The sequence below is a fragment of the Camellia sinensis genome, chromosome 1 (genome assembly GCF_055761805.1).
Source record: "Camellia sinensis isolate YWXY chromosome 1, ASM5576180v1, whole genome shotgun sequence".
NCBI lineage: Eukaryota > Viridiplantae > Streptophyta > Magnoliopsida > Ericales > Theaceae > Camellia > Camellia sinensis.
In genome coordinates this window covers 168,905,492-168,930,324 of record NC_138961.1, presented here as the reverse complement: position 1 = coordinate 168,930,324, position 24,833 = coordinate 168,905,492, and the positions used below count along the sequence as shown (strand labels likewise).

General features: G+C 37.3%; 1 protein-coding gene across 1 annotated transcript; it reads right to left on the bottom strand.

The window, feature by feature from the left end:
* Positions 1–2,528: 2,528 nt before the first annotated feature.
* On the bottom strand, positions 2,529–5,082 carry LOC114284196 (transcription factor bHLH94). Its single transcript, XM_028227091.2, has 3 exons — positions 4,575–5,082; positions 3,256–3,666; positions 2,529–2,786 (listed from the first exon to the last, which is right to left on the bottom strand). The coding sequence occupies exons 1-3, from the start codon at positions 5,016–5,018 to the stop codon at positions 2,691–2,693; spliced, it is 951 nt and encodes a 316-aa protein (XP_028082892.1). The 5' UTR covers positions 5,019–5,082; the 3' UTR covers positions 2,529–2,690.
* Between the last annotated feature and the right edge of the window lie 19,751 nt (positions 5,083–24,833).

Sequence of the window (24,833 nt, the reverse complement as noted above, 5' to 3'; positions counted from 1 at the left end):
GTGATAAAAATGTCACGTATGATTCACATGATAAGTTTTGTCAGCTTTATTAATGCCAAATGTACAGAAAAGTGACATTGTAATTTTGACTTAAAGAATTGATTGTCAAAATTAAAAGTGGAGCATCAAAGTAAGATTTTAATAAAAATAAAAGAGTACAAAACATAAATGACCTTACTTTTTATTTAGAAAAGACTACATTAATGTCATAAACTTCGATAATGTGGTTAGTGTCGTAGAAAATAACACCGCAAATGGTATCCAAATGTGATATGATATCTAAATGTCGTAAACTCTGATTAACATTCATATGTCAAACATTCAACACAACATTTTAGAATTTTAGCGTTCACACAACACACACAAAAAAAAAAATCATATTAGAATTTTAGAGATTAAATTTTTTGGTCATTAAAAGTGAAATTTTTGTTGTAAAAAAAATTAAGAAATGAATTTCAGTTGTCATGTGAATTGTTACAAAAAGTTAATTTTTTTTTTAAATCTTTAATGACATTTTTAAAAATATTACAAATAAATATATTTCTAAAGACAAGATAAATTTGTGCTAAAAAGATTTTATCGTTAAAATACTAATTTTTTTGCAGTGTGTATTAGCTTACTGGGTTTGAGTTGGTTACTTGAATAGATGTAATGAAATGTGAAACTATTTTATCTGCAGAGTAATTATAAAAGCAGTTCTGATCTGCATAATTCACTGGAAAATTTATTTTGGTACCACATCTCAGAGTCAGCTAACTTTTTCCTTAGACAATTGAGGTATCGTTTGGCATGTGACTATTTTAATTTAAAAGTCAAAAGTTTATCAAATAAATTAAAAAGTTTATAATTTATACAAAAAAGTCAAAGATTTCTTACTCTTTCTACTTTTTTGCACATTTTTTATAAAAATTATAAAATCATTCCAAACATATTAATTTTTTTATTTCATATTTTAATTAAAAAATTATTAACATAAGTTATTTCCGAATGGACCTGAGAACAGAAAAAGGTAATGGACCAACAAGTGGAGACCACAGGGCTTGATAATTAGTTGAAGGGGACTAGGGGTGGGTTTTCGTGTGCGTACGTGTTATTTTGGGTTTGTATTAAAATTATTTTGAAATTAATTTAATTTATTTATTATTTTGAATTGTTATATCATGTTATTTTTGATTTGTGTTCGATTATGTCTTATTAATGTGTCATGTCAAAACATTTTACTATTAAATAAAAATATTAAGTATATGAAGAATTTTTTTTTTTAAATTTACAAGTTAAATTTAATGAAATTAATCTTTATTGAATGAAATTATTCATGAAAAAATATTTGATTTTAATTCAAATTTATTTTTCTAATTTACAAAAACTATATCCTATTATTATTATTTTTACTAGATTAACTTAAAATAGTAGATCAATAATGAAAAACAAAACAAAAAAAAAAAGCCCTAATTATTCTTAAAATCTTATTTGCATACTTTTAAATAGTTAGATGGAATTACATAAGAGATTAAAAACGTCGTGAGATTCTCATAATATTAAAATACATAATTAATTATTTATTAAACAGATATCTATTTGAACTTCAAATTATACAGATTCAATAATAACCACACTTATTTATTTATAACCTACTAATTTCATATATGATTGGAATTATATTATTTCAAGCCTCCGACGTTGGATGTGGTACCAAATATGAAGCCAAAAAAAGCAACTTTGCTTTTGGTACGTTAATTCAGAAAGGGGTTTCAATTAGTTATTGAATTATTTACATGAAGACCTTTTAAATTATTGAGAAGTATTATTTTAACTTTCTAAATTATAAAAGTGTATAAATGGATCTCTTAAACTATTAAGAAATATTACTTTGCTCTCTGAACTATAAAAGTGTTCAAATGTTCCTAAATTATAAAAACAGACAAATTGGACCGTTAACGAAAGGAGATAAAGTAAAACAAGTCAATAGTTTAGGAAATCCATTTATACGTTTTTATAGTTTAAGAGAAATAAAATGATACTTTTCAATAGTTTAGAAGATCAAAGTAATATTTTTCAATAGTTTAAAAAGTTTATTTATATGCTTTTATAATTTGAAAAGTCAAAATAATACTTTTCAATAATTTAAGAGCCCCTATATAAATAACTCTTAATTATTTCTGTGTATGGATGTGGCATATTATGAGTGGCATACAACCTTCTCCCCCCAATGTAAGGCGAAGTTGGATAAAATAAGTTGTCTTTTGGGCCAAGTCCAAAGCAAGGCTGGCCCACAATAATATGCCAAAATTTTGCTATTTATAGACCAATAATGCAAAAAACTTTTGTTTTTTTAATCACTTATAAGTTGTGTTTCTAACAGGAATTTAGGTTAAAGAAAAAAAAATTAAAAAAAAAGAAAATATAAGTAAAATGTAAATGAAATATAACTATATTTTACATTTTTTTTTTCTTTTTAAATTTTATATTCATAATCCAAATACAGTTTAAAAATCCAATTTTACATAGTTAAATGCACGTCTAGTAAATTGGCCAAACTTAGACATTTCGTTTAAGTCATTTCACAGTGCAGAAGATTCTAAGAAAATATATAGAAAAATTTGAAACCAAAGTTCTACCAAGGATTCAGGATTCAATCTATATGAAGTCTGAAATTATTTGCCAATTACAATACAACTTTAGGGTTTTTCTCAACTAGACATGGCTTCCTCTTGGATCTTACCCATCATCTCATGAACAGTAGTTGCTATCTCATTCACTGTACTCAGCTGACAATCATCTTCTACCTGTTTCAATTCAAAATATTAATCCCATATTACCAATGGCTTATCACAATTATGAGGATGGTTTGTCTCCATGCACTTATGGGACTCGACCAGTCCAATCTAGCTTGTGGGGCTCATTACCGTTCCATTATGATAATATGAGTCGTTTAATTTGTAAGCCTTGTACATAAATTATTAATGAAAAAATTAAATTGATTCAAAAATAATAATTACTTGATTTCATCATATTTGTTTTTAAAAAGTAATGAACAACAACTATTATTTTGAAAATAGACTGTCCAACTTTTTAAAAGTTGGAGTAGCAAATAATCAAGCAATTTTTTTGCAAATCAGATACAATCCTTTCACATGGTTGTGAGACTCACAAAAAGTGGAGCCTACGTCATGTTATTTAAAAGAGTTGTGTCTGATTATGTGATAGATTTCTGTATTCCTAAGAATTTTTGATAATCAAAGTGTAATGACTAACCTTAACATTGAAAGAATAGAGGACCATGTGATCAACAGTTGTTGTGACATTGAGATGATGGATGGCAAGGCCTAAAGAGTCAAACCCAGCCACCAGCTTCAAGAGCTGTTTTGGTTGTCTTCTTGATAGTATTTTGATATTGGCATGACGTTCTACTATGGAAACTTCAATGTCAGCAATGGTAGATAGCTTCCCTGCCATCGACTCATGTCCGATCACCAGATTGTTGTGTTGGCTTGAATAATGAGTCCAGTATTGAGGGAAAGTGAAGAAATTGGGAAAGAGGGGAGAGAAATGTCCGGGGTAGTAGGATCTTTGCTTGACTTGTTTTTGGGCTTCAAGGACTTGGAGGAGTTGTTCAAGTTCCTTCACAAAGTTAATGGCACCCCCTACTATTGAGGCTTGGTCCCCCTGCTTATATATATATTAAGAGAAACATGTTAATTATAGAGAAAATAATTCTACTGAATATTGGTCAGTTTTGAAAAAAAAAAGACAAAAAAAAAAAAGAAAAAGAAAAAAGAAAAAAAGCAAAGCCACAAAGTTGTTTTTTATGATTTTTTACATTGAATATTTAGGCATACTTGTGTGAAGACAATACCCCAACACTACCCGCTATTACATTTATAAATTCATGCCCATCAATTATAAAAATCCTCCATGTACTATATAATTAGTGTATATATTATTTTTGGTCTAAGTTGTTTGAAATAATCTAAATAAATGTACTTTTTAATTTTTTACGAAAAAATGTGTAAAAAATAAATAAACTTAGAAGATGCCAAACAAACTCTTAATGCCTCTACACTTTTAATAAAAAGTTATTTGGTTCACTCAGTTTTAATTATGAATCCGGCTTAATTTTTAAAATTGAACAGTTAAATTAATTAAAGAGAAACTCATTTCTTAAGTTAGTTGTAATATCTATCATCCCGTTCACTTGACATTAATAATATTAATGTAATTAGCATGTAAGTCACACATGATATTTCTCTAGCTTAACTATGCATCACAACAATTTGAGATCATAATTTTATTTTGACTTTTAAACTTTCATTAAAATCCTATTTTAGTCCCTTTATTTTTAATTTCATTTAAAAAAATATATATCATCCCATGCTAATTTCTATCAATTTCATTAACACCATATTGACAGAAATGTGACATTGGACTTAAAATACAAGAAGAGTAAAAATAAATTTTGATCAAAGCGAATAGATGTTGAATGTAATTAATCATTCTATTTTATTTATTTATGTTAACTATGTATGTCTAAGCATATCAGCACACATATATGGGGAGAGAGAGAGAGAGAGAACCCTGAGAGAGTAAGAAGGGGGCATGAATGAACGGAGGAGGGAGAGGTAGTTGTTGATCTGCTTGCGGCGATTTCTTTCAACTGTAATGTGTGCCATCCTCTGCTTCTCCATTTCTTCCTTGTCTTTCTTCTTCATGCTTTTATTGCTCCCTCCTCGTCCCCTCTTTCTTCTCCCTGGTGCTGCTGTTGCTGTGGTGCAGACCTCAGGGGAAGAAGACTTGGTCTCCCTCTCACAGTACTCCTTCACGCTTTGTGCCATGGAGGAACAAGGACGAGGATGAGACTCTATTCTGTTGTTTTTGTCAACAGGAATAGTTTCACAAGACTTAATAATATCGTTAAACTTCTCTTCTTCTTCTTCTTCTTCAATACCAATCATGGTGAAATCTTTGCAGCTATTATAACTGGACGGGTCTTGTTGGAATACCACAGTTTCTAACGCCATTCTCTCTCTCTCTCTCTAGGCAGCTGGAGAGACATATATAACAGGAAAGAGTAAGAAGGGTCTCTTTCCGTCCCCTTTTAAAGGAGCAAAAATGTACTTAAAGGCCATGCACCAATCAAATATATCAAATATTTCCACACCAACTTACACTTATATTTTTTTTTTGACAACAGCTTGCACTTGATTGAGAGTCTATCTGTTGGAGTTTATTCCAAGAAAGTAAAAGTTAAGAGTATTTTTTTTAGTTTTCAAATAATTAATTTATTTGAGTTTTTTTTGTTTAGTAAGTCAGAAGTAAAATAGTCCGATCAGAATTTTCAGAATAACATAAAATATATAAGCAACTCAAATAGGTTACACCAAAGAGTTCATATAAGCCACACTAAATAATCATACTATTTGGTGGAATTTTACTTAGAATTTATTAGGCAAAAATAGTTATTTAAACTGAAAAAATTGAATATTTAAAAACTGAAGAAAGAGTGTTATTGACTTATCAATTTTTTTTTTTTTTTTTTTTTTGATCGGCAAAAGTTAAATCTTTATTGATGAAACATACAAAGAGCAATATTACATCAATAAAGAGGAGCTTGGTGCTAAAAAGCACCAAGCGCCAGCTGGTGAGGAACCAACAAGAGAGACCAAGAAAAGAAGCAAGATAACAGAAAGACTAAACTAAAGGAACAAAGAACCAACTGGTATACACAGCTGGTAAGAGCCAAAACCTATGCACCAAAGCAGAATACCAAAATACAAAACAACACAGAGCTGCAGCCTTCCATCTGCATCCTTCACAGTCCAACCCAAACCAGATTCAAGGTGAATTAGCCCCCAGGAACACACTCTACTGCACAGACCAAGAACATGCTCCACTGCACAGACCACCCTCCTCTATACAGATCAAGAAATCAGTCCTCTGTACATACTGCTGAATCTCCTCTGGATCATCCTCCCCTGTTGATTCTGAGAGGATACCATGACCTGTTTGAATGAAGGCAGAGTTCAGACCAAATGCCCAGCAGATAAAATCAGACTACACCTCTTGCCATCAGCAGACTATGCTAAACTGAGCAGAACCAGACCATCCCAAGACAGACGCATCCCAGCACATCAAGTTCATCACAACACTGCTACACGAACAAAACTACTTACAGCAGCCCCATTTAGCTCATACTATACCAGCTTAAATCCAACAGGTCAGAGGCCTCCTGAACACATAGCCATCTCCTCAACAGATCCAGGACTCAAACACAACACTTATGCAAAACCTTCTTCAGAAGAGTAGACAAAACTATCATCACTTAACAACTCAGACACAGCACTTATGCAACACCATCACTTAACTACACACCATAACAGACTTGACTCAGATTGTATATAATGTCATGCACCGAATAATTAACCCCCTTTAAAGCTGAGGAAGCCCACAACGCTACTCTCACCTTTATTAGCTCTGCCAAAGCAGTCCAATCCGGTTGCACCTTGTTAAATACACAGTCGTTTCTGCTTCTCCACACTGACCACATTACTGCTACCGGCAGTGTTTTCCAAACTGTTAGCATCTTCTTCTTCATTTTTATCTCTGGCCATGACAGCAATAAACCCTCCACTGATCCAGGGCTAACCCATTTGTAATTCCACCAGTTCACCAAGTTGGCCCACAATTTCCAAGTGAAATGGCAGTGAATAAACACATGATTAACAGTCTCCACCTCAGATTTACAAAACACACAGAGAGAAGAAGCGTTTGGGCTCAACACTCCAACTTTTTGCAACAATTCATAACACTTTACCCTTCCTCTCCACGCTAACCAACTCAAGAATTGAGCTTTAGGAGGGGCTGAATTGATCCAAATACACCTAGTTACTGCAATATCTACCCCTTGACTTGCTTCCATCCACTTCCACACTGATGCCACGGTGAACTCTTCAGACGGGTGAGCTACCCAGGAACAAGAATCTACCATCTCTTCATTGATCCTAGGCGCATTTTGCAGGAAATCATTTAGTTTCTGCACTTCCTCCTCTTCCCATGCTAGGAGGGGACGTCTGAAGACCAGGTTCCAATCTGAGTCTGACACTCTTCTATGAACAAAATCTACCAGCTTTCCATCTTTTTCAACTGATAATGCGAATAATCTGGGAAAAGACACACTCAGATTTTGATTGTGGCACCACTTATCAAACCAAAAATGTATCCTTCTACCGTTTCCAACAACTAGCCTAAAATTTTGCCAAAAAAATTCCCGCAGAGCAATGTTAACTTCAGCCACTGATATTATGCCTCTCCACGTATACGACAGTCCCACTGAACTAATGAATAAGGGGCACCACCTGCCACCCACACCACCATACTTACTACAAATCACTTTTTTCCACAAGGCTGCCTCCTCATTTCCATACCTCCACCACCATTTAACTAGTAGACACTCATTAACCTGGCCTAGGTTTCTTACCCCTAGCCCACCCTTGTTTTTGTTTACACATATCTCTTTCCAGCTAATTAGGTGCAGTTTCCTCCTAGTTTCCGACCCTCCCCAAAGAAAGTTAGCTTGAATTTTGTGGAGTACTTTTGCAATGCCCACCGGCAACTTGAAGATGGATAAGAAATAAACTGGCAAGCTTGACAAAACGGACTTGATCAACGTTAATCTCCCAGCGAACGATAGATACCTCCTCTTCCAAGAAGCTAACTTGCTCTTAAACTTGTCTATTACAGGTTTCCAAGCAGCCTTTCTCCTTGGGTTTGTTCCTAATGGCAACCCCAGATAACTCATTGGCAACTTTTGACTAAGGCAATTTAGTTTCTTTGCGAAGACCTGGACAATATCATCCTGAACGCCTACCCCACACACCTTGCTTTTGTGGAAATTTATTTTGAGCCCAGACATCACCTCAAAGCACCTTAGAATTCTTTTCACGACTACAACTTCCTCCCACTCAGCTTCACAAAAAATGATGGTGTCATCGGCAAACTGCAGATGCGTAATTTTCAACTCAGTTGGGCCTGCAGACACTCCTCTTATCAATCCCACTTCCTTAGCTCTTTCTAAAAGAATGTTCAAACCCTCCGCTACAATATTAAAAAGGAACGGAGAAAGCGGATCTCCTTGCCTAAGGCCTTTCATGGGGGAAAACTCAGAAGTAGGTGACCCATTAACTAGCACTGAAATTCGAGCTGTGGATATGCAGGTCTTTATCCACCCCACCCATTTCTCTCCAAACCCGAAATTTTTCATCATCGAGTACAAGAACTCCCAATTTACGGAGTCATATGCTTTTTCAAAATCCAACTTTAGGATGAGCCCTTTCTTCTTCGACCTTTTCCACCAATCCACCACTTCATTGGCAATTAGAACCCCATCTATAATATGTCTACCTCTCAAAAAGGCAGTTTGCACTTCACTAATAATGTTGGGCATCACTTTCCTAAGCCTTTTTGACAAGATTTTAGCGACAATTTTGTATATGGAGCTAATCAAACTTATGGGCCTATAATCTCCCAACCCCACAGGGTTTTCCTTCTTAGGAATCAAAGTAATGAATGAGCTATTTATTCCTTTGGCTAGCTTCCCGTTAGCATGAAACTCCTTCATCAATTGCACAAACTCACCTTTCATGATGTTCCAACACTTTTGAATACATTGTAGATTAAAGCCATCTGGCCCCGGCGCTTTATTCCCATCACAACCTTTTATTGCTTCCCAGATTTCATCTTCCAAAAATTCTGCCTCTAATAGCTCAGCTGAGTCAGTTGAATTGATTGAGGCAAAAAAACCTGACAGCTTTGGTCTATTCTTCCATTCCTCATTGAAAAGGAGCTTGAAATGCCTTACCACTGCCCGTTTAATCATCCCAGGCTCATCCTGAATCACCCCATTCACATTGACTGAGTCTAGCAAGTTTTTCCTCTGCCTTTTGGTTGCCATTAAATGGAAAAATCTGGTATTTCTATCCCCGTTTTCAGCCCATACCCTTCTAGATTTTTGAAGCCACAGCCAATCTTTCTTCTTGCCAAGATCCCAAACTAATTTCCTAACCTCTACCCTTCTTCTTAACTCAGCATCCAGTAAATTCCTTTCTTCAGCTAACAGATCCCACTCGTGCAGTTCCTCCTCAGCTTTTTTCAGATTCTCCTCAATGTTGCCAAAGACTTCACTATTCCACCTCTTCAGATGGACTTTCAGATGACCCAGCTTTTTCAAAAATCTGAAACTAGCCCAACCACTTACCTGGTGTCCTTCCCAACAGTTCTTCACTTCTACTTTGAATTTGGGATGCAAACACCATGCATTTATAAATCGAAACGGTTTTGGGCCCCAATCCCTCTCATCCTCCATAAGAAGTATGGGACAGTGATCAGAGATACACCTAGGCAGTCCCCATTGTTTAAACTTGAACTCTTCCAGCCACCTGGGGTCGATTAAGAATCTATCTATTCTACTCCATCTATTCCCATCCATCGCATTACACCAAGTATACTGCCTACCTAGCATTTGCATATCTACCAGCTCCAGTTTATCAATAAAATCATTAAAATCCTTCATCCCTCTTTCCCTTCTAGAGCACCCTTTCCTTTCACTCCTAAATCTGATTTCATTAAAGTCACCTCCTATGCACCAAGGGCTTAGGTAGGACTGATTCAGTGTTGTTAGAGCCTCCCAAAGTTTCCTTCTTTTGATTACATCATTAGGTGCATACACATTAATAATAGTACAATTAAAAGTATGATGAGCCATACCTGCTAAGATCACGAAGCTCCTAGCACTACAGCACTCCTTGAGCTCAAAAATCTGTGGATTCCACAAGCATAGCAACCCACCTGCACTTCCATCTGCACCCACCTCCATGTACTCCAGCTCCTCCCACGGCCATAAGGACTTCGCAAAATTTTCATCTACTGAGCTTCTCTTAGTTTCCTGAATCAGCAGGACGTCTACCTTCCTCACCCGAACTATACTCTTTATTTTTGATCTCTTCTCGGGTCTTCGCAGACCCCTAATGTTCCATGATAATAAAATCATATAGAAATTACACATCTCCTGTAAAGCTCCACCTTTTAGTCCTTCCAGACTTACGGCACTACAGCTTTCCCTTTCACTCTCTCCTTGTCCTTCGCTTCAAGTTCAGCCAGCTTGCCCATTACCTCAGTCTCCTTTCCTTCAAACTCCAAACCCAGAATTTTCCCAACTTCCATGGTAGCTTGGGCTTCACTTAATAATTTGTTTCTCCTCCTGGTGTTGAGACTTTGCTCTACTGACATCGATATAGCAGCTGCAGCTGCTCTGAAGATGGCTCCTTTCTTGAAACACTTGCTGCGCATCGCTTCTTTGTGCTTGATCTGTTTTTTATTCGGTTTTGACCTATTACGCAGATTAGCACCCTCCAGATTACTTCTATCTACCATTCCGTGGGTGGGCTTACATTTCCTTGATGGGTTAGCTTTGACTGATGCTCTTAACTTATCTCCTTGTTGATCACTGGATCTAAGCTGAGTTTGGGCTACACGATCACTAAGATTTGAATAATCCATGGTGGGCCTATTCTTCTGGACCCCAACCTGCAGCCCATCCAGCACCACCTCTATATTTAGTTTAGGCCTTGAGCCCTCTGGCCCACTGAGGCTTCTGATGAACCCAGGGGTACAAACATGGCCTTCCATAATTTGAATTTCATTTCTTGGAGTTGCCGTGCTCACCGACCTATCCTCCAGACTACCTCCTCTGACTTTTTGATTTCCCATGCCGTCCTCTGTTTCCTTTACGGCTGAGACAGATAGGCACTCATTACCTTCAACTCTTTCCCCTGCATCGCAGTCCACCATAGCCTGTTCCTCCTTCCTTCTGTGTTCATCTTCATGTTCTTCCTTGTCTACCTCACCATTTTTCAACAATTGATCCACTTCATCCTGAGCCATAGGACCAGTGACCTCATTTTCCAAGTAAGAACTACAGCAATGACACGGCTCACCTGCTGTTGGGATCTCCTCACACACTCTAACTGGGAATATGTTTCCATTACACTCAACATGGATCACCGTATTGATGAACTCCATTGTGGATGTAATCACACGCACCTTACCCCACTTAAAAGAACTTTGCATATTAATGGCATCATCAAATTGAACAACTTCCCCCCACAGCTTGCCAATGTCTGTAAATGTACTGACACTCCACAAATTCGGTGGTACACCTGTACATGTTAGCCACACACACCTATCCTGTTCTATGTACTTGCCTTTGTCCCAATCTGTAATAGAATCACACCATTCTATCATCCACTCTTGTAGCTTGGTTGTAGCCTCCTTTTTATGTTGCTGGGACTTAAAAGTTAGCAGTGCTAGCCTTCCTCCTCCTTCTCTGACTCTTACTTCCTCCATACCTCTTTTTTCCACCTCCTTTTTAAATTCATCGAAGGAAAAAAATGATTTCAACCTTACAATTACACTGTCATAAAGCCATCCATTTCCGACTTCGAATGCCTGTACTACCATCTTCATCTTCTCATTTCTGCCACCACTCTGGACGACTTCTGCAAATGATCTTCGACCTGAAACATCCATCCTTCTATGCCCAAATCTCCTCTGTGGACGCTGCGTCATCGGACCATCTCCTCTGTTGGTCATTGTATGCTGCTTGAACTTCCCTTTTTGAAATTCTGCTTTCTTTACTTTCAGGGCCTTGTTGTCGCACCATAGACCATCACCCTTCATCACCGCCATTTCGGCAGCTACCTTGCAGTCATACCTCACAAAACCAAACCTCGACCCTGTCGATTTCCGTCTTTTGGATGGGATAAAAACGTCCTTTACAACACCAAAGTTTTTAAACAACATGTACAAACCCTCTGGAGTCATCGAGTTTGGGATGTCATCCACAAAGAGAGTATACACTCCATACTCCACCGATCTACTGTATTGGTTTGCAACTCGTCTTCTTCTTATCACCGGATTCCATCCTCCATCCTCCATCCTCCACTCTTGACTTATCAATTTTTAACTTACAATAAATTGTACCAAATAAGTACAATTTGGCACATACGCCCAACATAAAATAATTATAAACAACTCAAATAAATTATACTAAATATCAACCATTTTATTGTGTAAGTGATGAAATATTGCGCACACTCAAAATAAATGTAAAGAGAATCAATGTGAATATCTTTTGTATTCAATGAATGATATGTTACAGAGAGAAGATCTATTTATACAAACAATGGAACATAACCATAACTACCTAACATTGAATCTAACTACTTAACCAAACTATAGTTAACCTTTAACGGTTAACGTCTAACAAAGGTGGTGTTTGGCAAGTTGGGTTGGGGCTAAAATAGCCACAAAAGACAAAATAGGCTATTTTAGCCACAACAAACAAAACATCACATCCAATCCATAATCATTACACTATTCTCTCACAAAAAAACTCAAAAAAGTCAAAAAGCCAAAAAGCCCTTCCTAAACCAAGCTTTTTAGCCCACGCTAAAATAGCCAAAAAAGCCAAAAAGCCAACCCACTTCCCAAACGGAGGCAAACTAACAACTCATTTACAGTTGTAGATTACACAAGTGTGACATTGGCTGCAATTGCAACTGCTGGAGCTTGAGCTTTAGCTGAAGACTGTGATAGCTGCTATGGCTGTGATAGCTCTATGGGCTGCTACTGTGGCTGGGACTTGTCATGCCCTCTCAAGCTCAGTGGACTAGAAAGGACATTGAGTTGGTGTTGAAGATATTGAAATCTAGCCACAGATAAGGGTTTAGTAAACACATTAGCAATCTGATCAGAAATGGGAATATGACAAATATGAAGCTACTTGGAGGCAACCCTTTCGCGAACAAAGTGATAATCGACATCAATGTGCTTAGTACAGGCATGAAAAACAGGATTGTTACTCATAGCAATTGTAGATAAGTTGCCACACCATAAAGTAAGCATAGGAACAGAGATATGAAGCTCAGCAAGTAACATGCCAAGCCAACTGAGTTCAGCTAAAGTTTGAGCCAAAGCCCGATATTCTACCTCTGAAGATGATCGAGCCACAGTGGGTTATTTCTTGGCAGACCAAGGAATGAGGTTAGGACCAAGATATACACAGTAACCAGTGGTGGACCTTCTATCAAGCACATTACCTGCCCAATTTGAGTCTGAGTATGCATTGAGAATAAGAGGTCCAAGAGAGGAATGAAGGGCATGAGATAAGGTGTCTTTAAGATACCTCAGTAACCTTTTAACAGAGGTAAAATGACTAGTCAAGGGTGTGTGCATGAACTGACATAGATGATTAGCTACAAAGGCTAAATCTGGTCTGGTGAGAGTAAGATACTGAAGTGCTCCTACGAAACTTCTATACAAAGTTGGCTGAGAAAAGAGACAGTCATCTGCTATAGCAAGAGAAGTAGAAGTGGAATTAGTAGCCATGGGAGAAGAATAAGATTTGCAGTCACTCATGCCAGCTTTGGGCAATAACTCTGAGGCATACTTTTGCTGAGAAAGGACATAACCATAAGCAATTTTGGTGACAGAGATACCCAAGAAATAATTGACAAAGCCAAGTTCTTTCATGGAAAAAGTAGTATGCATGTGGTTAATGAGAGAGTTAATATAAAGATGATCACTTCCTGTAAGAAGAATATCATCTACATATATGAGAAGAATAGTGACAGCAATAGAAGTTTTCTTGATAAAGAGAGAGGAGTCCCAGTGATTTTGAACAAAATGATGAGTGAGAAGAAAATTGGAGAAAGTAAATAACCAAGCTCTAGGGGCTTGTTTTAAGCCATAGAGTGCTTTGTGTAACTTGCAGACAAGTTGAGGTTGATTAGGGTGAACAAAACCTTGAGATAGGGGTGAGCAGCGGATATATTGATTGGCCAAAACCGACCGAACCGAACCGATTCGCCACATTTTGGACGGATGCGTGATGACGAGCGGACGGTTATCCGCCAATTTGGCAAACGGATGGCGGATTTGAGGTTCCTTTGGCCGCAACCGAACTGCCAAACCGCGAGCACCTTTAGTAATTTATAAGACTTTGTGTTTTCAATTTGTTTAAATATTTTGTTTGTGTTTTCAATTGAAAAAGAGTTCAAATATTCTGTTGAAAAAAAGTTTTCAACTTGAATATATTTTTTGAATTGAAAAAAATAAACGTATTATTTATTTATATTTTTTTGTTTTTAAATCTAACTCTAAAAGTAATAAATAGAAAATATGATATATGCTGGTTGGTTTTTATTTTCAAAAACATATATAAATGTAACAATACAGAGATATACAATCTCTACTATTATGGTTTTGGTGATTTGAATTATTTTTATATTTTAAGAACCACAGATTGTAATATTTTGTGTAGATGCGGCATGCTGTGATTGTAATATGTGGATGAGGCAAGCAATGATTGTAATATTCTAAAGTTTCAAACTTTCTTTCTTTGGATGAGGCATGCAGTAATTGTAATACTTTTTTAAGTCATTGATTGTAATACTTTTTTTTTTTTTTTAGGAAGTGCACAAGTTGAACTATGTTGAAAATTTATAAAATTTCAAACCGCCAAACCAATTCGCATCCATCCGCCAATCCGCTCAATCCACATCCGCCAGATTGGCGGACGGATACAAATTGATTTTCTCTAATCCGCCAATCTGGCGGACGGATGGCGGATTGAAGGTTCCGTGGCCGCAACCGACCCGCGCCCACCCCTACCTTGAGGTTGAACCATGTATACTTCTTCTTCAAGAACACCATGGAAAAAGGCATTAGATATGTCAAGAGCAAGACATAAAAGAATTCTAATAGTTGGTTGCTTACCCACAGGACTAAAGGTCTCATGATAGTCCACCCCTTCAGTTTGAAGAAAGCCCTTGGCAACTAGCCGAGCCTTATACCTAGCTATAGTACCATCTGAATTCTTCTTGATTCTATAAACCCATTTGCAGCCTATGGCTTGCTTGCCAGGTGGGGAGCAACCAAAGACCAAGTCCTTTGTTTCTGTAAGGGTTGAAATTCTTCAAGCATAGCAGATTTCCAAATAGAGAAAGAAGCTGCTTGCTGGTAATTTTGTGGCTTAGAATGATCAGTAGAAGAAAGAAGACAAACAGTGAGAAAAGAATGAGGAAAATGAGATTTTGATCTGGTAATCATGGGATGAGCATTGGAAGGAATACAAGGAAGATTAATAGAAATATTAGAAATAGGAATCTGATCAGAAGGAGTTGTGGACAGTAGAGGAACAGGTGAAGAACGGGCTGGCTAAGCTGCTGAGTGAGTGACAATAGCAGGAGAAGAAGCTGGCTGGGCTATTGAGTGAGTAACAGCAGTAGAAGATGAAGCTGGCTGGGCTGCTAAGTTAGCAGCAGCATGAGATGAGGAGAAAGGAAGAGACCAGAAAAACTACTATATGGAAGTAGATGTTTCAGAAGAAGACAACTGAGAAGAAGACTAAAAAGGAAAAGAAGACTCATCGAACACCACATGTCTGGAAATGTAGATTTTTCCTGTGTTGGGATTAAGACACCTATAGACTTTGATTGAAGGTTGATTACCAAGAAAAACACATGCAATAGATCTAGGTTGGAGCTTATTAGTAGTGCATGGTTTGAGCCAAGGATAGCACCTACACCCAAAGGATCTCAAGAGCATATAATGAGGTTTGTGTTTGAACAATACTTCATAGGGAGTAAGATTATTAAGCTTAAGAGTAGGATGTCTATTGATCAAATAGACAGTAGTGGCAAGAGCATCAAACCAATAAATCAAAGGAAAAGAAGAATGATGCATGAGAGTAATAGTAGTTTCAATGAAATGCCTATGTTTCTTTTTAGCTACACCATTTTGTGAAGGTGTATGTAGGCAAGTTAGTTGATGAGCAATGCCTTTAGTTTTGAGAAAAGTCTGAAATGGTGTACTGAGATATTCACTTCCATTATCACTTCTGAGAATCTGAAGAGTAGTGTGAAATTGTGTCTCAACAAATGCTTTAAATTCGAGGAATTTAGTAAAAACTTCACTCTTATAATGAAGATGAAAAAACCAAGTAAATTTGCTAAAATCATTAATGAAGAGCACATAGTACTTAAAGCCTGAAACAGAGGAAGCAAAAGGGCCCCAAACATCTGTATGGATAAGAGCTAAAGGTTTATTAACAGTAGAGTTAGATAAATGAAAAGGCAATCTATGGCACTTTGAACACAACAATGTTCACACAAACTAGAGCCTTTATTAGACAAAAGCTTAGAACCTAGATGATTATGGGAAACAATATGATGGAACTTCTTAGATGAAGGGTGACCAAGTCTGAAATGCCAATTAGGTGGAGCTACAGATGATGAAAAGCAAAAAAAAACAAGCTTGAGAGGATACAGATACAACAGATGCAGATGCAACAGAAGTGGATGCAACAGAAGAAGATACACTGAATGGATAAAGTCCATTTGAGTAGCAGCCTTTATACAAGATTTTCTAAGTGCTTTTGTCTTGAATAACAAAAGAGCTCTCATCAAAGGTGACAGTGTGTGGACCTCCCCGAACGCCCCGGGAGGAACGAGTCCCCTGTTCCGTTCGATATTGGGCTCACTACAGTTCGGACTCTCAAATTGTCACGGTTCTAAGTCTGAACCAAAAAGTCCAAATCCGGCAAATCGTTTTGAGAAAACAGATTTTTGAAAGAAGTGCCAAACATGGACTGCTTTGCAAGATACAGAGTCGCCACCTAAATATTTTATTCTGGGGAAATTTAGGAAACCCTGACTCGTTTGCCTAAGGCCACGTGTCCGTCATCACCAAAGTTGCCTCGGCTCGGGAACTTGGGTACGATTGGGGAAGGTCACTTCGTGAGCACCCCCGCTCGCCCGATCAAAGATCAGCCTCTACTAACCATGATATCTATTTTTGAAAACATTATGCGTTCTTATTCCGGTTATTAGCCTAGATTTACTATGTGATGCGCACAGCATACAAGTATAGACTGGATCGTCTGAATTGGAACAAAACATTTCATGTTTATTTTTTAAAGTGGTTTGATGGTGTTACCCGCAAGTAGGTTAAGACGTGGATTTGCCACCCTCGGGTGGGCTTAGAAAAACATGATTTTGCCACTATCTAGTGGGCTTAAAACACACATTTGATGAATTGTTCCAATTCAAATAACCCAACCTTCACCCACAGACATTCAGGCAGTTATATCACATAAGCATATAGCCTCATGGTAAGCATGCTATTCATGGCAGTCACTCACACGCATGCAAGGAAGCTAAAGCATAAAACTTACCGAGTACTCCAAGCCAAAACAGAAGCTAATTAGAAATCCATGCATGATCCTAATTATACAGAAATGCCTAATGCAACACATGGAAAAATGCAACTATAGCAGGCTCGGCTATTCTAAACATGGCATATGAAATGCTACAGCTAACATGTATTCAACTTGGAATTTAAAATACAATGCAGTTAGTATGATGCGCCGAGCCCGGTGCATGCACAACAGATGAATAAATGCAAACATGCTATCATACTGTATGCTAATTGAAACATGGCCTAATCTAACCATCATAGGCGGGTAAATAAAAGGGAGAAAGACGTAGGGTTGGAAGACATACATCACACACACGCACACTTATTACAACATTGCCCTCGAGCAGAGGGTCCGAATAAATAATATACAGTCCCGAATAAATATTACAGTCCAAATAATTACAAAACCCTAATTAATTAACAAATTAAACTAGGTAAGCTGTAAACTAGCATGCAAGCTAGGGACTGCCTCGACACTGCTTCGGATGATGAATGATGCATGTCCAGGTTGCTTTGTGCGGAAATCCACTGTGATGCCCCAATTAGCCTCTGTTTGCCATTTTTCTTGGAATGCGTGCCAAGCTCCGGAAGGCTGTCGATTTCTGATTTGCTGCAATAGAGAGCAACAAAGGGGCATGGCAAAGTATTTTCACATATGTATGCATGACTACTCTTTAGGGAGTGTAGTCCTCGATCCTCGTGCCACCAACCACGCATCTCGATGCATGATGGCCGGGGAGTCGAATTGCACAACTCAATATGGAATGAATGCACATGAAAACACAACAGGGCCTAGACTCCATCATGGATAATCTGGAGTGTCGGTGACTGGGAATTGAGACACGTTCCGTCACTCAAAGTACGAAACGTCCCTCGTTTCCCGTGCTCGGGCTAACCCCTATCCCAAGCACAATGCAATATGCATGACATGCATGAATGCAACTAAGATACAACCTAACATGCACAATGCTATGAAATGGCATACACGATGCACGAGGTAACATGGTATGCACAATGCACTAACATACAACCTAGCATACACAATGTTATGAAATGAAATGGCATACGCAATGCACAATGGGCTTACACCAACATGAGTAGACCTCAGCCGCACTCACACCAGTAGCCATGAGATGAAAATGAAACACTCGAAATGCGTGCACACATGCACGTAAACCGAGGACCGACCCTAAGGCACAAATGCCACTCTAACAAGACATGGCAAGGCATGGAATATGACATATAAACATGCAAGTTTCAGCACTGAAATGCGATGCAAAATGATCCCGAAACATGGAAACATGGCACCCGATACACGGAATGAGACCCGAAACATGAAATTAAGTACATGGAATGACCTATGGCTATGCAAAGCATGCATTATTCGAACATGAAGTATGAAGACAGAATCAAGACAGTCCCGAAACAAGCATATTTACAGTTTTAAGCAAGGCCAAAAGGTGAACACAAATAGGGCTAAGTTAACATGCAAAAATGGCCCCAAAAGAGAGATAATGAAGCAAGTAGCAGCTGCTGGCCCTAAATGGCCAAGATCCCTTCAACAAAGTTGAAGAGGGGCTCAAAATGAATCACTTTACAGTTTACAACAAGCCATGAAAACAAACACAAGTATGGCTAAACTATTGTGCAAGAAATGGGCCAAAAGGGAGACAAAGAAGCAAGTGATGGTTTCTGGCCTCAAACAGAGGAGGGCCCTTCAACAAATTTGAATAGGGGCCCAAAACATGGTATTTTACAGTTAGTGACCAAACCCAAAACAGTGCACATGCATGCTTAAAATACTATGCAAAATAAGGCCTAAAAAGAGGTTTAAACACAAAGAGCAAAAAAGGGAGCTTTAAAAAGCAAAAGTCCCTTGATCAAACATTAAGAGGGGGTCAAAATAAGGCTATTTACAGTTCGGACCAGAGCCTAAAAATACAAGCACAGGGTGCTAACAAAACATGCAAAAATAAGGCCAAAAGAGGGATAAAGAGGCAAGTGATAAAACGAAGCCTCAAACAGTGAATAGCTCTTCAACAATGTTGAAGAAGGGATCAAAATAAACCACTTTTCAGTTTATAACAAAGCTCAAAACAGTTTAAAAATGAGCCTAAAATACTATGCAAGAAAGAGGCATATAGGAGAGGTAAAGAAGCAAGTGTAAAAAGGAAGCCTCAAACAGGGAGAGGCCCTTAAACAAATATGAAAAGGAGCTCAAAATAATGCTATTTTCAGTTAGGGTCGGAGCCCAAAAATGGAAGCAAGTATGGCTTAGAAAGCATGCAAAAGAAGCTCAAAAAGAGGGAAAGTATGGCTCACCCTTGTAGACCAAACTTCAACAGTCTCTTGGCTTGAAAAAAGGTGCTCCTTGCCTCTGAAAAACCAGCTCCAAGTGTTGGAAAGGATGGTGGATTGGTTGGCTTGGAGATGGAGTAGAAATGGTGTAGGACTTGAGGGGTTTTGATGGTTGGAATATAGAGAGAGAGATTGAATGCAAGAGGCTTAAACCAAACCTTCTAATCCTTTCTAATGTAGCTGGAGGTGCTGTTATATAGGCAAAAGAGGGGGAAAAAAGGGGGGGAATGGAATTCAAGTTTCCCCCTAAAAGTTGGCCCCTCCGGATACACAATCTGGGGGGAAACAAAATACATATTTGTAATGTACCTGGAGAGAGGATCATGGCCGGCCGGTTACCTAGGGTTTAGGTGGCCGGTCGGCCTTCCCCATGGCCGGTCGGCCAAGGGTCAAAAGGGTCAATGAAGATTAATGGCCGGCCATGCCAAAAAGAGGGCCTCTCATGTGTGCACAACACAACCATGTGGTCAAAAACTGGAGAGAATGAGCCAGGAGAGAGAAAAGGCCACTTTTAGGAGGGGTTCAAAAGGGGCACACACAATTACTGGCCGGCCATGTGATATTGGTGGCCTCCCAAGTGTGTAAAACACAAATATGTAGTTTGGGGCAAGAAAAAGTGGCCTTAGGGTGGTCAACATTGGCTTTCAAGTGGGAAAAATGGGCGACGGAGGGCGATGGAGGAATAAAACTGGTTGTCAGAACAATTACTAGCCTCCCACCCTTCTACGACCTTCTTAACAATGAAACAGAGGTCCCTGCCAAAAATGAACCCAAACCGATGCAAGATGAAGGTTCGGGGGTCGAAACGCGCAGCCCGAGGCCCTGAAAACTGACTGTTAGGCACCAAAAGTGGTGTTCGACCACGAAGTTGGTCTCTCGAGCCACAGTGTCCCTCAAAAGGGAGCAGTTAAGATGCATGCCAAAAACCGGAGCAAACAGAGGCAGTTAAGCGGTCCCGAACCGTGGCACACGGCCAACGGCTCCGAAAAATCGGAAACCGGGCTCCAAATGGGAAAAATTGCCTACAACCACGAAATGTAGCCTACGGCCACTGAGAGATGATCTACGAGACCTGTCCCTCCCTTCGGGAAGAGAAAACAGAGAAAACGGAGCCTGGTTCGCAAACCGAGGCAAAGCATAAAAGAGTCCGGAAGTCCAGAGGCAAGGCTCGCAGCCGAGACTCTGAAACCTCTGAACGAGCACGATATGCAACATCACCAAGCACTCAATCGGTGACGTCTGAGTCTTAAGGTCGGTCAAAAATGGGGTGTCTACACAGTGCGGTGATTATCCATGGCCAATTGGTGAACAGAGAGTAAATTGGATGATAGTGTAGGACATAAAGTAGTTTTGTAAGATGAAAAAAAAAGGAAGGAGTTGAAAGAAGACCTGTCCCAGTATGAGCATTGGAATGAGTAGAGCCATCACCAATTGCAACTTGATCTTGACCATAGTATGGCTGATAAAAAGATAGCTGACTTAGATCAGGTATCATGTGATTGGTGGCTCCGGAGTCAAGAAACCAGTTATCAGACTGTGGCTGATTTGAAGATGATGCAACATAAGCTTTGGACTGGAACTGAGTGAGAGAAGGCTGCTGAAAAGTTGTGTTTAACCTGTACCAGCAGTCTAGAGCAGTGTGATTGCTTTTTCCACAGATTTGATAGATCACATTTGAAGTATTAGAATCAGCTTGAGTATTGTAGGTATTATAGCCAGATCTGTCTCTTTGAGACTGTGAGCCACTTTGATAGTGACTCATCTGTCCTCTAGACCTACCTTCATCTTTGCCTCTGAAAGAACCTCTGTCTCTATAATAGCCTCTAGAACATCCTCAATTAGGGTGATTCCTTCTGTGTGCAGTATAAGTAATTGAACCTGGAAGATCTGAGGCATGTGCATGTTTAAGAGAAGACTCCACATGAATAGACTCTGAACAAAGTAAATAACATAGCTAATCTATAGAAATGGGATATGATCTTGTGCGTATAGCAGTCTTTGCAGCATTATACTCCTCAGGCAATCCATTCAAAATTAAGAGAACTAGATCTTCATCATCAACAAGAGATGATGCTAGAGCAAGTTGATCAGATAAGATCTTGAATTGATTCAGATATTCTTCCATTGTTGTTCATTTCTTAACAAATCTACTCAATTTGTTCTTTAACTGATATATGTGAGATCTGGAAAGGGAAGTAAACCGTTTGGCAATAACAGTCCAAACTTCATGACTGGTTTGGTAATGAATAAGAGTGGTGAAAATAGATGGAGACAGAGTTGCAGTGATGCAGCTTAATAGATGAGCATCAACAGTAGTCCACAAGACATGATTTGGATTTGAAATTTCAAGATTATTTGAATCTAACACAACTGCTGGAGGACATACCTCTGATCCGTCTACATAGCCAAGAAGCTTTGTGGCTCTCAAGATATTCTGCAACTGATTCTTCCAAACTATGTAATTAGATGAATCAAGCTTTGTTGAAACAAAGGCACTGAGATTGGAAATCAATAATGTGAGATTAGAATGTAATGTAGTAGATGAAGACATCAAGAAAGAAGAAACAACAGTTGCAGGTGTGGAGTTTGGAGAAGCCGTCGATGAGGCTCTAAAGATTTATTGCTCGTAAGAGCCTAGGGCTCTCATACAATAAAGAAAATCAATGTGAATATCTTTTTTATTCAATGAATGATATGTTACAGAGAGAAGATCTATTTATACAAACAATTAAGCCTAACCATAACTACCTAACCTTGAATCTAACTACTTAACCAAACTATAGTTAACCTTTAACAGCTAACCTCTAACCTCTAACAAACTAACAACTCATTTAAAGCTATAGATTACACAAGTGTGACATTGGCTGCAGCTGCAACTGCAACTACTGGAGCTTGAGCTTTAGCTGAAGACTCTAATTGCTACTGTGGCTGTAATAGCTCTATGGGCTGCTACTGTGGCTGGGACTTATCAAAATGTTCTATGCTATTTACCAATTAATCTTTGTTCATTGTCTTTCAAATCATTAAGGCACTATATATAGATTTGCCTGAAGAGCTTTAAATAATTTATTGTGCTATAGAGGGGGAGAGAAGAGAGAAAATGACTCTCATATTACTTTGAGTTATTTTAGGGATCCTAAATAATCTACTAAATTTTCTATCAAGGGTCCCACATCCATGTGAGAGGTTTGGTAGAAAATTTGATAGATTATTTGGGATCCATAAAATTTTTCTAATTGTGTATAGATGGCATATGTTTTTTTTTTTTGGAGGGGGGGAGGGAGGTGTAAATTACATTGACACTCTTTGAGGTTTCTGTTTAATACAAATTCTCTCTCACGTTTGAAAATTTTCACTTATCCCTTGTCAAATTAAAATAACATATTTGTCACTTAACATTTATACATATAAAATAAGAAAATAATCTTAATATGTTGTTCATGTCATTTTAAGGGAAATAACAATCATATTCTTTGGTTTAACTCACACAAAAAATTGAGTTTTTTTTTTTTTTTATTTTTCGTGTTTTTTTATTTTTACTAATTTTTTTAAATATTTTAAGCAATGCTTTTTATTTTTTAGATACACCTAATCTAGATGTACTTAAGAAGTATAATATTTTGTATTTTTTTTAAATTCACCAAATATAAAAAATATATATATAAAAATAAAAAAATTCAGTTATACTATAATAAATGTGAATGATGCTGTTGGTAATATTATAATAAATGTGGGTGAAAAGATAAGAAAGAAAAATGATGGTGGAAATAAAAATGAAAAATTCTATTCATGTATAAAAATTTATACAAAAAATATCATAAAAATATAGTGATAGTGATATTGTAAATATAAATCATGTTTATAGTGTGTTTTATTTTAAAGTGAAATGTCACCATTAAGTTATATTATTATGTTTGAAAATTTTATATAAAATTTAAGTTTATATATTATCACTCAATAAGAATATATTCAGATAGAATTTAATAAAGAAAGTTGTAGAATGTAGTCATGATAATACGAAGAAGAAATAGTAGGAAAAAGGACAGCATGTTCATTTAGAAAATTTTATGACATGACATCAGCAATCCAGGAAATAATTTGTAATCAGGGAGGGGAATGTAATTTTTCAAACATGAGGAGAAAATCTATATTAAATAGAAATCTCAGGGAGTGTCAGTGCAAATACGACATATGCTAGCATGTAAGAAAACAAGTAAAGGAAAAATTACAAATCAATATATTTTTAAAAAACAATTATAAATTTATCAAAAAATTTATAATTTTAATTATTAGCATTTATATTTAATTTGTAATTATTTTTTTGAAACTTTCAATGATTTGATATTTTCCCAACAATAAACATGCAAAAAGTTTAAGTGGACAAATAAATTTTAAGGTAAATTGTATTAATTTTTTTTAGATCTAAAGAAAATATATTATAAGTCTTATAATTTTGTCATAATTATATTAGTTTGTCTTAAAATTTTAATTTACACAACACTTAAGTCTATTTTTTTTATCAATAATTTGTTAGTTATTTGAATAAAATTAATGGAATATATATATATATATATATATTATTTATATTTGTATTTCCACATTATCTCCATTAATTTTAATTCTTTTAAGGTAGGTGTAATTATTAAAATTCTGAGTTTTATTATATTTTTTTTCAACCTTCAGAGAATGTTTATGCAATTTACCCTACTTCTTTCTATTTTTTTGTAATTTCTCCAAAAAATTGCAAAGGGAGGGAAATCTAAATCAATTAATTGGACAAGACAAGAAAACAAAAAAAAAAAAGAGTACAAAATCATGGAGAACTTTACACTCTTGCCCTAACTCTCTTTCCTCACTCTTTCCATCTTCTTGCACCATCTGCAAACTCTAACTCGACATTGACATATGTACCCTTTCCCATCTCACCCCTTTTTCCCATTCCTTCTATTTGTTCTCTCTCTCTCTCTCTCTCTCTCTCTCTCTCTCCACTAGCACTACCACTAGTCCCTTTCCCTACCACTACCACCATCGCTATCCTCAATCCTTAGCTCCTTCACCAGTTTCTTTTTCCTTTTCCACCTTCAACCCATCTTCTCGCCGTGACCATTGCCATAAGAGATCATTTGAGAGGAAGAGAACGTGATCTAGTTTCGCCAAGTTTGGTT

Excerpts from the sequence above, each read along its gene's own strand:
- LOC114284196 (XM_028227091.2), bottom strand. The coding sequence starts at position 5,018 with ATGGCGTTAGAAACTGTGGTATTCCAACAAGACCCGTCCAGTTATAAT. Across the intron at positions 3,667-4,574 it reads CCCCTTCTTACTCTCTCAGG|GGGGACCAAGCCTCAATAGT; the intron begins GTTCTCTCTCTC and ends ATATATAAGCAG. Across the intron at positions 2,787-3,255 it reads TCTATTCTTTCAATGTTAAG|GTAGAAGATGATTGTCAGCT; the intron begins GTTAGTCATTAC and ends GAATTGAAACAG.